General features: G+C 50.2%; 9 protein-coding genes across 9 annotated transcripts; 3 read left to right on the top strand and 6 right to left on the bottom strand.

Annotated features, from left to right (window-relative positions):
* Positions 1–469: 469 nt before the first annotated feature.
* On the bottom strand, positions 470–2,266 carry Z519_01823 (uncharacterized protein; the record flags this gene model as incomplete). The annotated part of the gene is made up of 2 exons (XM_016759580.1): positions 470–1,261; positions 1,322–2,266. 2 exons carry the CDS (start codon positions 2,264–2,266, stop codon positions 470–472), a joined length of 1,737 nt encoding a protein of 578 aa, XP_016624908.1.
* Positions 2,267–3,136: 870 nt separating this feature from the next.
* On the bottom strand, positions 3,137–4,276 carry Z519_01822 (uncharacterized protein; the record flags this gene model as incomplete). Its single annotated transcript, XM_016759579.1, has 1 exon — positions 3,137–4,276. The coding sequence occupies one exon, from the start codon at positions 4,274–4,276 to the stop codon at positions 3,137–3,139; it is 1,140 nt and encodes a 379-aa protein (XP_016624907.1).
* Positions 4,277–4,983: 707 nt separating this feature from the next.
* Z519_01821 (uncharacterized protein) lies at positions 4,984–6,032 on the top strand (the record flags this gene model as incomplete). The annotated part of the gene is made up of 6 exons (XM_016759578.1): positions 4,984–5,080; positions 5,132–5,180; positions 5,232–5,288; positions 5,348–5,487; positions 5,560–5,830; positions 5,885–6,032. The coding sequence occupies 6 exons, from the start codon at positions 4,984–4,986 to the stop codon at positions 6,030–6,032; spliced, it is 762 nt and encodes a 253-aa protein (XP_016624906.1).
* A 495-nt stretch (positions 6,033–6,527) lies between these two features.
* Z519_01820 (uncharacterized protein) lies at positions 6,528–7,754 on the bottom strand (the record flags this gene model as incomplete). Its single annotated transcript, XM_016759577.1, has 3 exons — positions 6,528–7,128; positions 7,188–7,328; positions 7,405–7,754. The coding sequence occupies 3 exons, from the start codon at positions 7,752–7,754 to the stop codon at positions 6,528–6,530; spliced, it is 1,092 nt and encodes a 363-aa protein (XP_016624905.1).
* A 938-nt stretch (positions 7,755–8,692) lies between these two features.
* Positions 8,693–9,416, top strand: Z519_01819 (uncharacterized protein; the record flags this gene model as incomplete). Its single annotated transcript, XM_016759576.1, has 2 exons — positions 8,693–8,789; positions 8,857–9,416. The coding sequence occupies 2 exons, from the start codon at positions 8,693–8,695 to the stop codon at positions 9,414–9,416; spliced, it is 657 nt and encodes a 218-aa protein (XP_016624904.1).
* Positions 9,417–10,301: 885 nt separating this feature from the next.
* On the bottom strand, positions 10,302–12,315 carry Z519_01818 (uncharacterized protein; the record flags this gene model as incomplete). The annotated part of the gene is made up of 3 exons (XM_016759575.1): positions 10,302–10,858; positions 10,915–11,173; positions 11,236–12,315. 3 exons carry the CDS (start codon positions 12,313–12,315, stop codon positions 10,302–10,304), a joined length of 1,896 nt encoding a protein of 631 aa, XP_016624903.1.
* Positions 12,316–12,727: 412 nt separating this feature from the next.
* On the top strand, positions 12,728–13,850 carry Z519_01817 (uncharacterized protein; the record flags this gene model as incomplete). Its single annotated transcript, XM_016759574.1, has 3 exons — positions 12,728–13,210; positions 13,319–13,542; positions 13,601–13,850. 3 exons carry the CDS (start codon positions 12,728–12,730, stop codon positions 13,848–13,850), a joined length of 957 nt encoding a protein of 318 aa, XP_016624902.1.
* Positions 13,851–14,592: 742 nt separating this feature from the next.
* Z519_01816 (uncharacterized protein) lies at positions 14,593–15,454 on the bottom strand (the record flags this gene model as incomplete). The annotated part of the gene is made up of 3 exons (XM_016759573.1): positions 14,593–14,787; positions 14,881–15,312; positions 15,392–15,454. The coding sequence occupies 3 exons, from the start codon at positions 15,452–15,454 to the stop codon at positions 14,593–14,595; spliced, it is 690 nt and encodes a 229-aa protein (XP_016624901.1).
* Positions 15,455–17,328: 1,874 nt separating this feature from the next.
* Z519_01815 (uncharacterized protein) lies at positions 17,329–19,481 on the bottom strand (the record flags this gene model as incomplete). The annotated part of the gene is made up of 4 exons (XM_016759572.1): positions 17,329–18,258; positions 18,325–18,461; positions 18,518–18,771; positions 18,826–19,481. 4 exons carry the CDS (start codon positions 19,479–19,481, stop codon positions 17,329–17,331), a joined length of 1,977 nt encoding a protein of 658 aa, XP_016624900.1.
* Positions 19,482–19,863: the final 382 nt, after the last annotated feature.

The following is a 19,863-nucleotide window of genomic DNA, read 5'->3' as shown; positions in this document are numbered from 1 at the left end:
CATCTAAAGAGAGGAAAGAGAGGGGCGAGGATTGGGCTGGTCCCAATCCCGACTAGTACGTGCGTCAGGTGACATAGTCATGTGATAGATTCGGCTAAACATCGGAAGGACGGACGCCTGATACATCGAAGAATAATCAGGCAACACTAGCCAAGCATAGATGCGACTCGGGGAGTGCATTCTTATTACTTGCACACTTCCCGCAGGAGAGGCGCTCTCGCGACCCTGTCAACAGAATCTCTGTCAAAGTTAAAGTTGAGAATGGCCTTAGGAAGGAAGAAATCTTCCAGCCATTTATCTAGGGCGAGGCTGGAAGAAGGCCACTTGTACTGGGTATCCATGTCGAAAAGATATCACAAGAATCTGATGACGATGCCAACTTCTCGTAACGCAGATGATATTTCTAGCGCCCCACGGCCCTGTCTGACAAACGCGGAAGGTAGAAATTGAAGTGTCTTCAAAATTCCAACTACTGCAGCTCAAAGCCCTTATAATTATGGTCTTTGACGTCGGTAAGTGTCTTCCGGTACAATGGAAGGCCTCCTGCATAGTTGAGGGGCTCTCTTGGCTTTCCGGGGATGTTGGATCCGTTGTACCATGAATCGGTGGTATGGCGTAGACCCCTGGCGCTCAAGTCGTTGACAGTACTTCTCCATTGCTGCTCGGCATCATTCTGGGCGTCCACCCGTCGATACCCCATCTCGCGCATGTGTACCAGTAAGTCCACGAGCCAGTCTGCTTGTAGCTCGATGCAAGCTGGACCGTTACTGAACGCCGTAGGTGCCTGCGGACCGTATGTGAAGAAGAAATTGGGGAATCGTGCCGTTGCCATTCCGAGATATGTCCAAGTCCCTTTAGCCCATTTGGACGATAAAAGTTCCCCGTCGAGCCCTTTGATAGATATATCCTTCAAACCACCCGTGATAGAGTCAAAGCCAGTGGCTATTGCGATGACATCAAGTTTATGGAGGGTTCCATCACTAGTACGAATTCCTTCGGGTTCAAACCGGATAATAGGATATGTCTTGATATCGAACACGTTGACGTTGGGCTTGTTGAACTCATCATAAAACCCCTGTTCGAGCGCGACGCGCTTGGCACCGAAGGGATGCGGTGGTTCCATCGGCGCTAGTAGGTCGGCTTTTGCTGGATCTTTAATACGAAGACGAACCTTGTCTCGCCAGAAATTATAGGCTTCTCGGTTGGCCTTGACGTCTCTCGTCATATCGAAGTAGTTATTCATGAGGAAGCGAAAACCTCCCTATAAGAGTTTACCAGTGTCAGTAGATTCGAATGGATATCGAGGTCCGGGTTGTTATACCATCATCCACAATTCCTCGTACAAAGCCCGTCTTTGCTCTGGGGTTTGGTCAAATGTCAAGGAATCCCTATATTGGTATAAGAAACCGCCATAGTTATTCCACCTTTGATTGAACCACTCTCGGTATTTCGTCTTATCCTCTTTCTGCTGTTCCGGAGTTAAGGGCTTCTGCCTCATCGGACAACATAAATTAGGAGTCCGCTGGAAGAGTTTGAGATCGCCAGTTTCACCAATTTCCTTTGCCCACTCTTGAGCGATCTGAATGCCCGTCGATCCAGAACCTAACACACCCACCCGCCGTCCTCTAACATTTATAGGCTCGGTAGGCCAGAAGGAGCTGTGGTGCATGATGCCTTTGAAACTGTCAAGGCCATCGTAGTCGGGGATGTAACGTTTTGCTGCAAACCCAGTACTTGCGATCAAGTATTGTGAATAATATATCTTTCCTGTGTCGCACTTGATGGTCCACACATCTGTCGTGGCATCGAAATCAGCAGAGATCACTTTCGTCTTGAAGACGGTGTCCTTTTTGATACTGAGTTTCTTGTCGACATGTTGAAAGTACCGCTGTAACTCCTCCCAATCTGGAAACTCGGTGGTCCAGCTCCAATCCTCGTAAACTTCAGGCAACGAGTAGCAATACACGGGGTATTGCGAATCAACTCGAGCACCTGGGTAGCGGTTCCAATGCCAGACGCCGCCAAGGTCTGATCCCGCTTCCACAACTTTCACAGCGAAGCCCCTTCCCCGCAGTTGGTAGAGTAGGTACACGCCAGCAAACCCAGCACCAATTATCAAAACGTCAACGTGCTCGTCTTTCGACGACGAAGACATGAAGCCATGGACGCCAATCATGGAATTCGCGCCATTCATAAGTCTCTTGTCAACGTTATTGCCATCATGTGGAATATGGGCCTCTTGGGCCTCTCCAATATCTCTGCGCATGTCAGTATAGCTGAATTTGAGCGTGCAATAGTGGTCAAAGTTAGCAGGCGATCATGGAGTCGCGATGCCACTTCATAGTCTGTCAAGCAGCAGGAGCCCTGCATGTTTTTGATCACCGAAGCACATTGTTGGCTCTTCTGGAGCCGAGATGTGCAGAATCTCAAACACGAGTGAGCAAGGATCTCGGCGACCTCGGCAACCATGCGCCGCGAACAGCACCTCTCCCGAAATATTGGCCCGGCAGTCGCAGCGTACTCTTACGTCCGAGGCTGTATGAAACCGATTAATGTTTTCCCGGTAATGGCTCTTCCAGAGGATCAGCAGACCGTTATACAAAAACTTACCGGTTAATCTGGGTCTTCGATTCGAAGGGACTCTGACCTGAACGTGACTCGATTGCATTTCAAAGAAATCCTTTGAGCGACCTATTGCTCGGAGGAGAACCAAGCTCCATCAAGCCTTTGTAATGCGTATGTAACTGACTGAAGTAGCCGGGAATGTATCTTTCTTTTCTGATCAAGTACCTTGCAGATTCTATCGCGAAGATTATGCACCAATGCCAAAGAAATGTCATGGCATTTAGCAGCGTTGCGAAGTTGGGACTATTTGAGGATTCTTTGTATATCTCAATAACTGCAATGCAGACCTTGCTCTAGTTGGGCCTTACCTGAAAGAGATTGTCTTGACCATGCTTGTGCAAGGGTTTCCAACGCCCAGCAACTGCACCTCCCTAACCAGCGATGCTGCGGAGAGGTGGTGGGCTGCTATATGTGGTGGCACGATCCTCTGTTCTGCAAACGTGGATATATCTTCAGTTTTGCGGAACTTCGAATCTTGCCAGTACAAAATCATCGCCCGCCGAGAGGGATATCATGCAGTCCGAGAACCTCGGTCTCTATACTTGACTTCAGTCCTTTGAATGTTATCAAGCAACTTGTGACGCTGGAGAGCCAGGTCCCAGTCCCCGTACGGCCGACTCAAAGCGTATGCCTCATACAGCCTCCCTACATTCCTAGCCGGTCTCGGAAGGTCAGCCCAGAAGCCATCATCAAGCTGCGAACTCTTGACAATGAGTTCCACCGACTCGGTGGCATGATCGTACTTCTTGACTGTGAGCGGATAGCCCATCTGGAGACCTGCACTCTCGCAGGTAATCTCCAATTGACCCTTCTCGCCGTAAACATGCCATATCAGCTCCGGTTGATCCTTGAACGGCCTTCCGGCACGCATGTGGAACACGAAACTAGGATCTAGCTCGCCTGCTGAACTAGCCTTTAGCCGACCAGAAATCGCAATCTGGTCCGGCGTATCTTTCTCTAGATGTTCAATCCGTCCATCGCTGTGCTGCACCTGTATATATGGCATAAGATTGTCCACCTGCGACTGAATGTGGGTGGGTTCACCGTGGACGTAGAACATGGTGTCCAAGATATGCAACGATCGGATGGTCAAAATGTTGCCGCCGCTTCGCTTGTCTGCAAAGTAGGCATACTTCTCTGGCATACTGACGTTTAAATTTGTGGCGACACCACATATAGAGACGCTGAAAATGGTCCCGAGGGTGCCGGACTCGACCAGATCTTTTATTTTGCGGATGGCGAGACTCATTCTACCCTGCAGACCAATCATGGTTGCGACCCCTTTGACTTTAGCGAGACTGACAAGATCAAGAGCTTGCTCGAGATTAGTTCCCAATGGCCATTCCACGAAGATATTCTTGCCCGCTTCTATGACAGGTCTTGCGAGCTGGTAATGTGTGTCCACGCGCGTGCAGACAACCACCAGGTCGACGTTAGGGTCGGCAGTTAACTCATCGAGCGACGAGAAAATGCGAATTGATGGCGAGAGATTATGTGCTTTAATAGCAGCCTTCGCAGTCTCTTTGGTTCGATTGTATATACCATAGATCTCGTAATATGGCGATCTTACAAGGTATGGCAGATGAGCGCGGGGCGCCCAGCTGGTCGGAGTGGCAGTGAGGCCGATAAAGCCTAGACGGATCCGAACCATGTTACTGGCCCGGCATGGAAGGTAGCAGTCAAGAGCTGCTGCTGCAACTACACGAGGGCTGTTGTAGGAGATATACAGAAAGGTGCTGATCTCCAGAGAATTCAGTTCTGGGCAGTACACTCGCTGGCCATAAAAGCTTTGACAATTTGTTTTGCTTCGTGAGTTGTTCCACGGGTGCTAGGATAGATCGAAATGGACAGGGGACATGGAGCACTCGTGTTGGACGAAGGTCCATGATAACTTGATCGATTGAAGAGAGAAGAGAAATCTATCTAGTGGTAGAGAACCTTTGTGGCGAGGTAGAGTTGTGAATAGTCGTCACGTGATCTCCAAACCTACCCTAGGTGGTTAGAAGTTGACCAACAACTCGGTCCTCCGGCTCAGCGGTTTCTAGCCATTTCGGCACCAGATGCTTCGAAGGTGGTGTTGTTGGTACGCACTGCTTCTAGGTAGCGGTTAACTTGCCGATAGTTTCCAGCCGCGACCTGGAAACTTGGCGCGGTATGACGCTGCAATGAGTTCTAGTTGACTGGTGCGGGTTAACCGGCGCACCCTTTTGAACCCCCGAACTTGGCGGCCACCATGCTTTTCTTTCTCGATATTTGAGAACGCTGAGGAGACCTCACCTCTATATCGCGAATCACAATATCTCATTATTTCGATCGTCACAAGGCTATAGACCACGTCCAGACTCAACAGCCGTCGAGATGCCACCTCCGTTCTATAAACCACGGGACCCGGTGGATTGCCAGCTTCAGGTGGATTCCGGCGCCCTCAAGGGCAAGACCGCCGTAATCACAGGAGGTTTGTCCGACGAAACCCGGTAGCCAACTTTTTCTCATGGTACGATGACAGGCAGTAGTGGACTGGGCTTTGCTTATGCCAAAGCGTTCGTTCAAGCAGGGTGAGACGCGGTTCCAGGCGCTACAAGCTTGTTTTCACTAACCGACATCAGAGCATTTGTGGTGATAGCCGACATTCAGCCACCTCCAAGTCCATTCAGGGAGACCGAGTACGTTGGCATCTTCCAGCTTCCCCGACCCTGCACCTTGTGATATGCTGATGAATCAGGGCGGTCTTCGTAAAGTGTGACGTGACCATTTGGGGCGATCAATTGGCCGTGTTCGAGATTGCGTCTCAAATGTCTCCAAACAATGGAATAGACGTGGTGATTGCCAATGCCGGTGTTGCCGGGCCCGATGTCTTGACAGGTGCGTTCTGTCTTCTGATGAAATCTGGAACCAGAAATCGTGACCTAAACTCATACGTTGTTCAATGTCAAGGCCTCGACGACCCCACACCACAAGAACCAATGACCGAAATGATCGATGTCAACGTAAAGGGCGTTCTGTATACCACGAAACTAGCCGGATGGTACTTTCGCCGCCATCTTGACAATCCTGTCGACGGGTGCCTCATTCTCGTTAGCAGTATCATGGGATACATTGACACACAGAGCTCTGCTGTGTATGCTGCCGCTAAGTTCGGTGTGAGAGGTTTGATGTGCTGCTTACGGCGGAAAGGTGTCTTCAGAGTAAATGCAATTGCCCCCTGGTGACTACGCCCCTGAACTCCTCGTTATCATTGCGTTGTATCTTATTCGGCTAGGTTCATTGCGACTCCAATGATGAGTGAGGATTTCCTGGAGATGATTCAGACCGAACTTCGGAATATGGATCTCGACCTCGCCTCGATCCAAGACTCCGTGACTGCAGTTCTACGCATCGCGACGGACGCGTCGATGAATGGTAGGTAGAAGCCTAGGACTGTAATCCAACCTTTCTAACTATTATCATAGGCAGGTGTCTCGCGATAGTGCCTCACCAGTTATCACCCGCTGGCTATATGGATCTCGGTCTAGATGACATCGACGAAAGGACTCCGGCGGGCAAAATGCAAAAGGCAGCAAGCTCAATTCCGTACAACAAATTCCGTCATGCACTGTCGTGATCTGATGGTCTAGTAGAGGGTGAAAACCCTCGTACGGAATCTCAAACGCCTCTTCCCGGGAGTGCGCTAACCTTCTTGATTGTAAGATCTAGAGGACCTAGAGCCATACGACCATGAAATACCACCGAGCATTTAAAATCCCAGTAGGTAAGGGCGCTAGCCGCAGCATTTTGATAATCTTAATAGTATTTATCTCGAGACGTTGCTGCGCGAGGCAGTGCTGCACAAGCCTGACCAGACATCGAGGTAGAATGCACTTCCTGGGACATTTTATGCTCTCCGCTCTCAATTTAGCTTTTAATCACGAAGCTTTGAGTTTATCCAACTTCAAGCCCTGCCAATATTCCTTCAAGAAAGCCCATTTGACCTGCTCAGCCCATCCTTTGGACTTCCAATCGTTTACCTGCCTCGGAAAGAAGTCTACCACATCCATTATCGTCCGGTCGTGGGCGTAAATAAAGAAGACATCTTTCTGAGCGTCTGCGTGCTGCAACTTTTCTATCGTTTGTATCAGTGCCGGAAGATCGTATGCAATATTGCCGGTAAAGAACGGCTCATTCGCTTGTCGACCACGTGACCGTTGAATATCTTCGAGTACGTGACCGGGGCATATGGTGTTCTGAATACTAGCGGGAAGGAATTGCCGTAGATTGATGTTTTCTGGAATTGGCAGAAATTGGGACGGACGAAGCTCTCCTCCGTCATGGACCGAGTCGGCACCCATTAGTATAAACGTGTCCGGATTGCAGCTTGTGCGGACAAGGCCACATATGTGGGCGACCGTGTGACCAGGGGCATCCAAGAGGTAGAAGGAACCATCGCCGAAGAAATCGTAAGCATCCATCTGACCGATCTTTGACGAGCGTGGCCCTTGAAAGTCAATCTCAATCAATTTCCTCCCCCTAGGTAAAGCAAAGTCAGTATTCTTGTCACCAGACCGATAGATGCAGCAGTACTCAACTCGTAGTCACTTTCTAGAAGGATGGAGTCCTCTCTTGCGGGATAGCCAGGCATAAATTCATCATTGAAGCCAGGTCCAACGACCAATGCAACATTCTTGGGGAAAAGTGCTGGATTTCCGATATGATCCCAATGATAATGGCTGCATAATCGCGCGATTAGCCCACTTGTCCGCAAAGCGTGACGATTTCATCAGTGCATGACAGCATTGCGCTTACCTCCAGATCACTGCCTCGAAGCCCTCTAGGCTGAAACCGTTTTCCTCCAAAATTTCGGTAATGTTCTTCTCGACTGTGATTTCCCAGCCCATCTTGATGAGCCGATTGGAAACGATTGGGGCCAGGTTCTTCCAGTCCTTCCGGGTCCCAAGATCGAAGAGAGCTTTTCGTCCTTCTGCATTCTCGATCAGGAAAGACCAGACAGGACAATCAGGGACATAAGGCACTCCCTCGATCGCAGGGCCAAGTGTGTGAACAAAATTAACTTTGCTGATCAGACTCGTTGTGTCAATTATCTTGACCGAGGCTGCTGAACCGCCTGGAATCCGGAACTCGGGTTGCGGCGCCATTGTCAACAACCCTGCTGGTCTAGTGTTTTGGCAGTCCTGAATCGTAAGTTAGATATGCGCAGAAGAGACCGGAGGTCCATGAACACTGGCCACGTAGCAGGGGCGGATATGAAATGCCTCTTCGAATGGTCTGGCTCGGTCACATCACTGAATACCCCTTACTTCGGTCGACTGGGTTTGCCGAGGAAGCGAGGATCGGCTTGGGGTCACCTGCAGTGTAAGCGAAAGTCTCGGTGTTCAGGTGCAGCACGACGCTTTTCGGCTGTGGAGACCATGATCACGCTCGGTCTGTGATGTGCACTTTGATTATACTTGAGGTTGCCGTCCACTGCCCCCAAGCGGGCTGCCAATCCGGCATCTGACTCGATCGAGCTTAGGATGCACTATGACTTTCCAAAGATATTCCACCAGAATTGTTGGTCGAATTGTGCAGACGTACCAATATACTCTTGTAGAAGCACAACATATTGTGCCGTCAAAGACTGAGCGAACAAGGATATTGAGAAGAGCAGGTGGATAGGCCGTCGCCGCTTTGTTCTGGAAGCCCCAACTCGAACTGAGAAGGGCTCATCCATTTGCCAGTGTTGCGCTTTGCTCCCGATAGCGCCACTTCAAAAAACTCTCCTTATTGCTCGCGTGTCAAGCACACATTACCCAACTCCTTCCTTCGATTTCTCGTAAAGGCAACGGAAACTTGGCCGTCATCATCTGGGAAGACATCGCGATAGCATGGCGAACTTTTCGCATTGCCAGGGTCCTGTTGCAGAGTGGGAAAATTTGGTCCGAAAGACTGGCTTTGTCCCGCCGCCGCAGCCGAGCGTCACCCCCAGGAGTTTCGGTCTTTGACAAACGCGACTCGTGTTGAAGCGGCACAGTCTAACCTCAAGACTTTGGGTCAGTGGTTCAGTGAGCCGTCTGGGATTTAGAGAATTTCGCTGATGGAAGAGACTTCCGGATGGAACAGGGCTTCTGGAGAAGGTAATTTGGTAAGACTACTCTATTTTGACGAGAGATTGCCACGATATGGTGACTCGGGTGTACAAGCCTAAATGTGAGGTTGCAGACTGACTACTTCCTGTGTATCTCTATTCCCATGGTGGAGGCCATCTTTTTGGTAATCTCGAGACCGAGGAGACCAGCTGTGCGCGAATTATTGCGGCGTATCCGAGCCCGGGCGTCATCGTGGTCAATGTCAATTATCGACACACGCCCGAGTTCCAATGGCCAACTCAATTCAATGATGCATGGGACTCTTATGAATGGCTGTCAACTCATATATCTCGGTTGGGCGGCGACCCTTCTCAGGTCGTTGTTGGTGGGATTTCGGCAGGTGGAGGATTGGCAGCATCGGTGGCGACGAGACACCATGAATTGATGATGGCGGGCCAATCATCTCTAGGACTCACGCTCAAAGGCCACGCTCAAAGATCAGGTCCTGTGCAGCCCATGGCTCCTTCACCCGTCCGCGAGTCCATTCTGCAGTCACGATTCATCCTCATTCAACAGAACCAAATGGCACCTATTCTACCCTGGTCGGCTGTCAAGCTGTTCTCAGACCTATTGGGTGCTGCGGCCTTGACCGACCCATATTTGAATGTGGCACTTAACACCCATGAAAAGATCAAGGGGATGCCGAAAGCAAGTTATCTCATTGCCGGGTAGGACCTGTTGAGAGACCAAGGACTATACTACGCGGAGAGAATGAAAGGGAATGGGTATTGCTACATCTTCTAAGGTCCCGAGCTCTTCGTCGCTGACACATAGCTCGAACAGGGCACCCACCAAGGTTCATGTCTTTCCAGGACTACCGCATGGCTTTCGGAGGTTTGCAGAGCTACCTTCGACGGAGAGGTGGGAAGCTTTGATTGTGCAGTCCATACAGTGGTGTCTGTCTACGGATCTCCACTCCACGCCCGAGGTGGAAATCCGATAGAACTTGGCGACCGGTGAATAGTTCATAACCGCTCCTGTTTGACGGGCTAAAGTGAGGCGAACTCCCCGAGAAGTGGTGTGGATGTTAGCAGTATTTCGACTCCCCTATGTATCGGAAATGTTGTGGCTGACATGCTTCGAAAACAAAGTACGCAATGATCGGAAAACACTCAGGTCCAGGGAAGGGAGAGTCAAAGCTGCTGCAGCTTCTGTTTATAGTGTTCACCTAGCGGCGATAGACTGTCAAGATTAGAAACTGCCTTCATCAACGATGGCAAGGATTTCTTGCGCTGCAAGATGTGTCTAGTCCAGCAAAGCGAAGATCAAAGTGGTGAAGTTCTCGTAGCGATAGTTTGCCACTTTCCGATGATCATCTCAGGATATGAAGAAGAGAGAAAACATGGTACCTGCTCCTGCCCGGATGCCCATTCGGCCAAAGGTGAATTTCGATTTTTCGAGTTTTGTGACCTATCCTTCACTAAACAGCCAAAGTCATGACCATCCGATCCCCTCGTTCTATGACCAAGCATTCCTCAGTCAGAAATGCTTGAGCATCAAGATGCCGAACCACTGAAATCCTACAAGCCTCTATAATTCCTTCTGCATTGTACACCGTCACTTGCTTACATACCACGCCAGATCATTCGTCTCGTCCAGCTCGTATTCCGTGAACCCATTGCCCATGAACCTAAATCGGTTCGGAGAGTTGTATTCAATGTTCCAGTCTTCTCCTCGGATATCCGAAATCATCCGCTTATACAGCAATGCGCTCCCAGGAAATGTAGCCGTGACCCTCCCATCGACACGGTTCTTCTTATACCAACTCCGACACTGGCCAGTCCATGTCAATGTCTTATGGATCTCGTCTCCATACGTCACAAAGTCATCCACAGCACTTTGCTTCGGCTCAACCGACCGGATATCTTCGTTAGCTATCTTCTTCAGCCACTTAATCATATAATCAGCCGTCCAACTTAGTCCCTCGATCAATGAGCCGTGACCCACAACAGCATTCGGACCCGTGAAGATAAAATAATTGGGAAAGTCCGGGCAAGCGACGGACAGGTATGACTCTGGTTCATCGGCCCATTTAGCGGCCAGACTGACCCCGTCGCGGCCAATGACAGGGTAATGAGGACAGTGAGACACATCAAATCCAGTGGCACAAACAACTGTTCTCCCAGTTAGTTCGTTAGAAATAAAGAAAAGAGAATATATATGAACGTACCAACGTCAACAGGATAGACTTCGCCATCTGCTGTGACGATTGAGTCTTCCGTGATCTCTTTAATAGAAGTCTGTTTGAGGTGAACATTCGGCAGCAGGAACGATTCAAGATATCCTGAACCGGGAGTTACTCGTCGACAGCCCAATTCCCATGTTGGTATCAACTTTGCGCACAGTCCTGGGTCGTTGTTTAACTTCTCCGCCATTTGCCGTGCCGCAAACTCTTGATTATCAATATTCTCTGGAGAACCTTTGACGAACTGTTGTCTGGATGTAAGCACGTTTCAAGGGGAAGACCACGGAGAGCTCTCATTAGACTGACCATTTTAAACGCTTTATTCACCGAATGTATCAGCTTTTTCCGGTACTGGTGAAGCGCCTCAGGATTTTCGCGGAAGAGTTTCTTATCTTCTTCGGTGTACTCAGGATTGCTGCCCAGGCCGGATTTTCCCAGAAGTTTGCCTGGGTCCATCCTAGCCACGATCCAGCTGGGACCCCTTTGAATGCTGAGCACATCGGTACCCTCGAGCTGGGCAAGCTTGGGTAAAATTTGAATTCCAGAGGATCCGTTGCCAATGATCGCGATTCGTTTCTTTGAATAATCGTACGAGTGATCCCAATTAGCGGAGTGCACTTTGTGGCCCTTGAACTTGCTCAACCCATAGATATCTGGCCAGTCCCACGCATTCAGAAAGCCTTGGGCTGAAATGAGGATCTCAGCGTATTCATCTCTTTGTACACTGTTACATTCCACCGTTACCTTCCATTGTCCTAGATCTTGCTGCCAGAAGACTCCGGTAACCTTAGTGTTGAGTTGAACGTCGCGATCAAGGTTCCACTTCTTGACCGTCTTCACCATATATTCGTGGATTTCGGCTCCGGATGAGTAGAAACGGTCCCAGTTCGGATTCGGGTCGAACGGGAACGCATATATATGGGACGGCACGTCGCACTGAACACCTGGATAGGTGTTTACCAGCCATGTGCCGCCAACCTCGGAGCGTGCTTCAAAGATTGTGTTTGTCACTATGTTCTGCATTTCTGGGTGTTCATAACGGATCTTGTGGGCGAACATGAGTCCAGAGAAGCCGGCGCCAATCGTGATCACGCGCAACTTCCGCTGGACACTATATCCCGGGATGTTCATCAGCGGGACTACGTGCCTTTCACGGCTCGTCTTCTTCGTTGTCTCCGAGTGGCTACCGAGTAAGCCGTTCGTGGACGTAGCTGGTGTTGCACCATCAGTCGGCTCATCACCAGATGCTGTCCCGTTCGTTTTCAATTCGCGGATGAAGGTGGTAGGAAACGAATCAAGGGCACCTGGCCCTGTCGGAGGTGTGGTGATCAGCTCCTTTACGACGACGTCGTCGTCAACGGCTGCTGGCACACCGATCAAGGCCATGATGAGAACCACCAGATTATTCTGTGTCGAAGCGTCAGCTGTACCCAACGAAACTTGAAAGTGCAGTCGATACTCGAATGGCTTAATCTAAAGCAATTTAACAAGCCAGCATTGGAACTTTGTGTTTCCGTCCTGGTGCCAAAGACTAGCGTAGAGCCTTGGGCTCGCTGAGATATGCTCGGTTAATGAAAGCTATTACCGACCGGGGCACAACACATCCCTACCGAGACCAATTTGCCACTATCCAGTTCGTCTTGCCGGTTTTCACAAGGCAAAGGTTTACTCAGGTGTCATTCCACCGCCTCGGTAGGATTGCGGTCAATGATGCCGGAATGGTTCCCCGTAGTGATTTGTTGTTTTCGTATGACTTTCTCGTCGCGAACCACTTATGTATGCAGAACGACAGTAAACAATGGCGTCTTTGAGTAAGATACCTAAACTGTGTTCCAATTTCATTCTGCCTCTTAGACCTTTGGTTGGGTCTACCCTGTTAAATGTACGCCATTACACTCTGCCCTCGGGGAGCCGCCACCAAGTCGTCTGGTATAGTGATCTTAAAGACAAGGTAGCACTGGTTACGGGAATCGGACAGGCTCAACAAACAATTGACCCCAGCCAATGGGGGAACGGCGCTGCAACAGCCAAACTGCTGGCCAATAATGGGGTCAAGGTTTTTGGCTGTGACCTCCGTCTCAAAGACGCAGAAAGGACCAAGCAAAGGATCCTGGAAGACAACGAAGATGCTATAGTGGAAGTTGGCGAGGCGGATGTCACTAAGTCGGACGAAGTGAGCGCAGTGGTACAAAGGGTCCTGGACAAGTTCGGCCGCATTGACATTCTCGTGAACAACGTTGGGATGTCCCGTCCTGGAGGCCCAGCAGATATGTCAGTAGATGTAAGTCAGATTCAGAGTGCTGTTCACTTTTTTTACCTGGGTCTGTCTCAATGGCGATGCCGAGCCTGACCGTCATCCCCAGAATTCATTACTGACAGGCCTCGACAGGCGTTTCGAAGTCAATTGGAGGTGAACTTGACCTCGACGTTTTTATGCTGCCACGAAGTTATACCGATTATGGAAAAACAACAAGCAGGGGCTATTACGGTGACGAGTTCAATCGCTGGTCTAGGATACATCGGGAAGATGCACATTGGATATTCGACGACGAAGGCCGCACTTTTGAATTTTGCAAAATGTACTGCCGTGCAGTATGCGCCCAAAGGCATCCGGTATGACCGACCTCCCCGTATCAGGATGCAGAATGACCTCGAGACTGACGAAAACTAGAATAAATGCTGTCATCCCGGGGCTCATTCGTACCCCATTAGTGGAAAGGTTGGCAAACGAGTATCAGGCGGGGGACTATGAGAAGCTGGTGAAAAGGCGAGATGAAGGAGTACCTCTGGGTCGACAAGGAACTGCCATGGAAGTTGCAAATGCCACTCTATTCTTGGTGTCCGATGCCGCCAGCTATATCACAGGCACCAGCCTGACTGTGGATGGGGGGGTGACTGCTGTCGTCAGCAATAAGGGGTAGGACGCAAGGAACTGATCGATAAAATAGAATAACGGGATTGAGCCAGAGGATTCCAGAACGGTCGGGCCATAGGCCAAAGTAACATCCATCGGCTATCATGGGCTCGAGTCCCAGGACTATATCATATCGATCTGTCCTTGAGAATGTCTTGCTACATCTGTGGCAGGGTATCGATGCAGTCAATAACGACAACGGGGAATGCACGACGGCCGCAGATTGGTGGGAGCAACTCACCGGGCCTCTAGGAGCATCGGATGTAGCAGCAGCTCTGAGGAGATCAGGATACGCGAATGCTTACACTAAGGTTCCGACAAGGGATCTAACGCACGTCTCAAAGAAGCAGTTGACCAAGGCATGGATAAGATGTATTTCATTTTCAGCCTCGCCACACCATATAAATGCCCACTTAGCTTATAAAGGTCCGTAGTGTCAGGAGACGCTCCGACCTCCATCCACATTGAATGCTGAGCCACTATCCGAACTTGGTAAGCAAATGTTCTCGCAGCCGCACACTCAAGGACCAAGAATTGAAAGCATGGCCAAGGCAGCGTGACATCGGATCTCCTCCCGATTTCCATCATGTACGGAGAGGCTGGACAAATTCTACAAACTCGGAACATTCTCATTCCGCATGGGAAATAGAAGGGCACTCACGTTATATAGCTCGCTTCATTAGATGCAAGGAAGCATACCATGTTGGCAACATCACTCGGCTGGCATAGACGGCCCAAGGGAAGAGTGGCTAGTCGCTTTGCCCGTCCTTCTGGAGTGTCTTCGCCACCTTGTACCCGAGGAAGCCTATGGACAGATCAGCACAGTTTTTTGTATTTAAGAGATCTGTCTGCATTACGGACATTGCCGTTTCTCCGATAGAGGGCCTTATCACGTTGAAACGAATACGGTGTTTGGCGTATGCTGCAGCTAAGCCTCGAGTTACCTGATTGTCGTGTTAGAGGTTTGCCAAAAGCCCTTTTCACCATTTTGGCGGCGCAGACTATCGTGTGGAATGAAAGTGGTACGAAGGACGCACCGCTGTCACCGCCCCCTTGCTCCCAGCGTACCAAACAGTGGTCGGTCTGGGTCTCGCTTGGCTGATACTTCCAATATTGATGAAATGTCCCTCAATCTTGTTCTCGATCCAGAAAGGCACGATCACCTTAGTGCTGAGATACAGCGGCTTCACGTTCACCTTGAACACATTGTCAAATTCACACTCAGAGACCAAATGGGGTTCTTGGCCGAGATGGACAACACCGGCGCAGTTGACGATGACAGTAGGAGCATGACCAAAGTGTTCGTTGCTAAGACGCAGCACATTCTGCCATGTTTCCTCTGCCGCCACATCTGCTGTTAATTGAAAGAACGTGCCATTTGGGCACAACGATGCGGTCTCCTCATTGTTTGAAGCGATGAGGTCGATCCCCAAGACCTTGGCTCCCTCAGCGATGAGCTTTTGAACAATCTAGCGCGGTCGTGTTGTTAGAAGAACATCTCTCCCAGGCACCCATGGTCAATAATAAGGAAGAGCAGAAACGCCTTACCGCTCGTCCGAACCCAGCCCCTGCGCCCGTCACAGCGATGATCTTGCCTTCAAGTCTACTCATTACACAATGGATAGACAAGATCTCCGACAGTCAAAAGGTTGGCCGTCACATGCAGAAACTAGGATCCGGAGTTTTGTTTGGTGGTTGGACTACCAGGACCCGTGTAATAGGAGACACTCGCAGACTTTGCGGGAAGACGGATGGCGACGTCTGCATCAAAAGCTTGCAAGAACCCCGGCAACTTTTGAATGCTTTGGGACCGATTGACAAGCCCTGACCGAATGCGGAAGGTTTTTACCCCAAAGAGGTAGAAAGGATGGCACACCATGAACTATGCGACTCGGTGTCGTGTCACTCTGATCCGGCTTTCCAGTGCCGAGTATGTGGGGGGTGGGTTGCCGGGAAGGTGTCTGCTAGGATGGTGCCTCTTAAGCCAGTCGGCTGGAGCAAAAGTTGCCGAGTCGGCAGAACGAATAGTCACCTAATGGTACAAGGAACGGCTGGCGAGTTCGGTTGACAAAGACACTAGTGGGCCTGTGGCCTTGGCCTCGCGACTGGGCGACGCTTTCGACCCCGAGCTCGTTCCGTCTGTTGGAGCTCAGAGAGCGAATCTTGTAGAGGTCAAAGACGAGTCGACTTTCTCTGGTCGATCAATAAACTTACTAGAAGGGCCTGTCCGTGAGATTCAATTTCACTCATCAGCGCGGAATAGTCCATGCAAATATGAGGTTAAAATACGCTCCCTGTACACCAAAGTCGCTTCCAAAGAGGTGACACAGATTTACCAGAAGATCCAAGCGCGCAGAAGGCCAGGAGGGCTGTTACCGCTTGACCTAGCTTTGCTCCATTCACCAAAACTTGCAGAAGGTGAGCTCAGCCTCAGATGCTTAGGCAAGCAAAATTTGCCTTGTTCCTAACTAACATCCTCTTTCGAGGTTGGAACTCTTTGCTGGGTACCATACGGACAAAGGGCTGTCTTTCCGATGACCTTCGGGACATTGCCATCTGCCATCCTGCAATCATCAGTCGTGCTTGGCTTAAGTGGGATCATCATGCGCCGATTTTGACCGCATCTCCAGGCTTTACAAAGGAACAATTCGACGTGGTGAAACAGCTTGAGCCTAAGGATCAAGGCGCGTTTGACCGACAAACAAAGGGCCGTGCTTCTCTACAGTGATGCTATGACAAGACATGTCACTGTTCCAAACCTACTTTTCCAGGATCTGCAACAAGTGGGCCTTACAGACCAGGAGATTGTCGAAATTACACTGACATGCGCGGCCTATAACATGGTGAGTCGGTTTCTTGTGGCGTTGGACGTTGGCTTCGCCAACGTCCATCCTCCGCCATCACTAGATACAGGGGTGCACTCATGTCGATAACATGTTCGTGCCACGAGCTTTACATCGTTCACCGGGGTCGATTTGTCTATCTACAAAATCTCATCTGGTGAAGGGTTGATCATTTTCAGGCAGCGTCTACAGATCGATGAAGAACGGTGCTGGATCTTCGTGGATGTGGGTAAAGAGGCATCACTCAAAGGGAGTGGCCCGTGAGACCGGCTTCACAAGGAGCATTGCAGAACCGGGGGATATCAACCGTATTGGAACGAAGCAGCCCCTCCATGAGAAAAGAGTCTACAGCAAAGGACTCGATGAGGCTTTTAGGGGGGAACGACCCTTGGTAGAGAAAGAATACTCCTGAGATCTGTACCTACCTATCCCTGACACGGTATACCATAATTCTCAAAAACAAACCTTGTGTCAGAATGATTTATCTTGCTCTGAACGAATTCTCCGCGAAGTGGTCAAGTCCAGAAGTGATGGATATGGATGACACGGAGGAGGCTGTGCGTTGCATTATTTAAAGATGGCATTTATCCGATCTAATTGGTGGCAGAAGTCGACCGCACCGTTCCAACTCTCTCGTTTCGCTTATGACCCGTTGTGAACGCCAATGACTTCGTCATCTCCGGGATCCTTGGGGTGTTGTCCAGGAACTGCACCTCGGGAGATAGCTTTGAACTCTTCAGCGTCCTCTTTCATCGAAACTCCATTCACCCATTGTTCCCTGCCAGAGTACTTGTCAAGGTACCAGGTGCAGTCACGACCACCTTTAAATTCAAAATCGACAAAGCCGTTGCCCATGAACCCCCATCTATTGTTATTGTTCCAATATTCAATGTCATAGTCTTGAAATTGCGGGTGCTCAAGAATTTCGAAGTAAGACATTCGAGATCCAGGCCACATGACTAACGGCCCGTCTCTCGTACCCTGTTTAAACCAGCTCGGGCACGGGTCCGCCCAGCAGGTACGAGGAAGAAAAGTACTAGCATGCTCAACGAAGTCCCGAACGGCCTCTTCCTTCGGAGATAGTCGCCGAATATGCTGTCGGCGTATAGTCTTGATGATTTCGAGGAAATGGTTTGTTAACATGGATAGAATGGGTAAGATCGATCCTTGAGCGACAGGAGTGTAGGGGCCTGAGTAGAGGAGGTAATTCGGGAAACCATCGACACCAATACCTAGGTAGCTACTTGGGTGCTTCGCCCATTTCTCTGCCAGTGAAGTCGTCTTATCCAGACCGGTGATACGGAATCTGGGTCGAAATGACGTGTCAAACCCGGTGGCACAGATAATCACGTCGACAGGGTATTCTATCCCTGTCTCAGAGTCGACCACACCGGCGGGGGTAATAGCTTGGATGTTCCGCGTGAAAACTGTCGTCTTTTCATTCACCAATGCTTCAAGGTAGCCTTGCCCCGGTGTCGGGCGACGACATGCGACGTTGAAGTCTGATGGAATGATTGCGTTTAACAGATGTGGCTTCGACTTGAGGATAGCAGACATTTGAGCGTAGGCGTTCTGTCAGTGGTCAAGCAGTCAGCATGGTCGCTTCGTTTCAGCTGACGGAATCGAGGCTCAACGTACCGCATTTGCTTCGTCGGACTCCCGGGTATTACGAAGCACGAGCCTGAACCTCTGATTAAGCTCACTTTCTATTGTTTTCTTGTAGCGGTGATACATCTCCGGATCGGCTTCGAATGCTTTCTTCTGCGCGGGGGAATCTGGAAAGTGGAGGGTTTAGATCGCATAGATCTAGGCTCCTTTAGTTTGTACTTACACGCGAAATTCGCCCCCCTTTCCCCAGCATAAGCTTGTCCAAAGGCTGCAGTGATCCACGTCGGGCTACGGATCCAAGTGTATAGATGATCGACTTCAGACACAATCGATGCCACGACCTGGATGCCCGAGCTGCCCGCTCCAATCACAGCAACACGCTTGCCTTTGAGATCAAAGCCCTCCTTATAGTGTGCCGTGTGAAACAGGTCGCCTTGGAAAGTCTCGATGCCCGGGATTTCAGGCCACTTCCACGCGCTGTCGGTAAGTGTCAGTATCATGCTGGCAGCATGGAGAGTCCTTGTCACTCACTTCAGAAACCCTGTGCCGTTCAATAGGATGTCACATTCTTCCTCCCAGTGTAGGACCCCCTGTTCGTCCTGCAAGGAGGTCTTCTTTGCCAACTTTACCACCCACTTACTTTTCGACTCGTCCCAATCGGCGGCGCATACGCTCGTGTTGAGGTGAATGTATTTCATCATACCCTCGTCGTCGACCACTTGTTTCATATATTCCCAAATCTCCTTGCCACTCGCGTAAAAGGTGGTCCAGGAGGGGTTTGGTCGCCATGGAAAGGAGTACCCCAGGCTGGGAACGTCGCACGCGCAACCCGGGTACCGGTTTTCATACCACGTTCCCCCTACTTCGGGATTTTTATCGTAGCACAGAATCTCGACATCCAGGTCTTTCAGAGCCGTGGGAGCGTGGTGGAGGAAATCGATACCAGCCGCACCAGCCCCAATCATGATGATCTTGAACGGCCTGCCTATCGGCGGCTCATTGATCATATGATCCGACACCACGTAGCCGTTGGGCGATGGCTTGTCCCATTTTGGATAATGCACCGGTCGGACATCTGACGACGGATGGGGGCCTTGTGTGTTGCTCCCGATTTGAATATCACCAGGCAAATCGTACTTCAGAAAAACATCGTTGGGCTGATGTTTAGTATCGTCGTTGGTTGTCATGTTAGAATTTGCAATGCGTTTCGTCGGCTGTCCAGACAAAGGCTGATCTCCTCTAGGCTGACCATGCAAGTAAGAGAAAGCTTTTCACGATTTGAACAATCCTAAAAGATAGATCGTGAAGCCACAATTTACGATGTCGCCGCGAGTCAGGTCTTTAGCCAATTTTCGGCTCTTAATGATATTTGCTGTGATAGGCCACAGCGCACGACCAATTCAACGAGGGACAAATTCCGAGCATCAGTTGCGCGTGCTTCACAGCCGACCACATACCTTCCAGAGTCGGGTCCTGGGGACCAGCCCTTGGACAATCAAGCGAAGCCGCTGTGGTTTAGTCGAAGAATCTTGAACCCACGGACTGGTTGAGTCGGCATCTGCCATCCCC

Source organism: Cladophialophora bantiana, assembly GCF_000835475.1.
Source record: "Cladophialophora bantiana CBS 173.52 unplaced genomic scaffold supercont1.2, whole genome shotgun sequence".
Taxonomy (NCBI): Eukaryota; Fungi; Ascomycota; class Eurotiomycetes; order Chaetothyriales; family Herpotrichiellaceae; genus Cladophialophora; species Cladophialophora bantiana.
The sequence above is the reverse complement of the archived record's forward strand: the minus strand, read 5'-3'. Positions and strand labels throughout refer to the sequence as shown.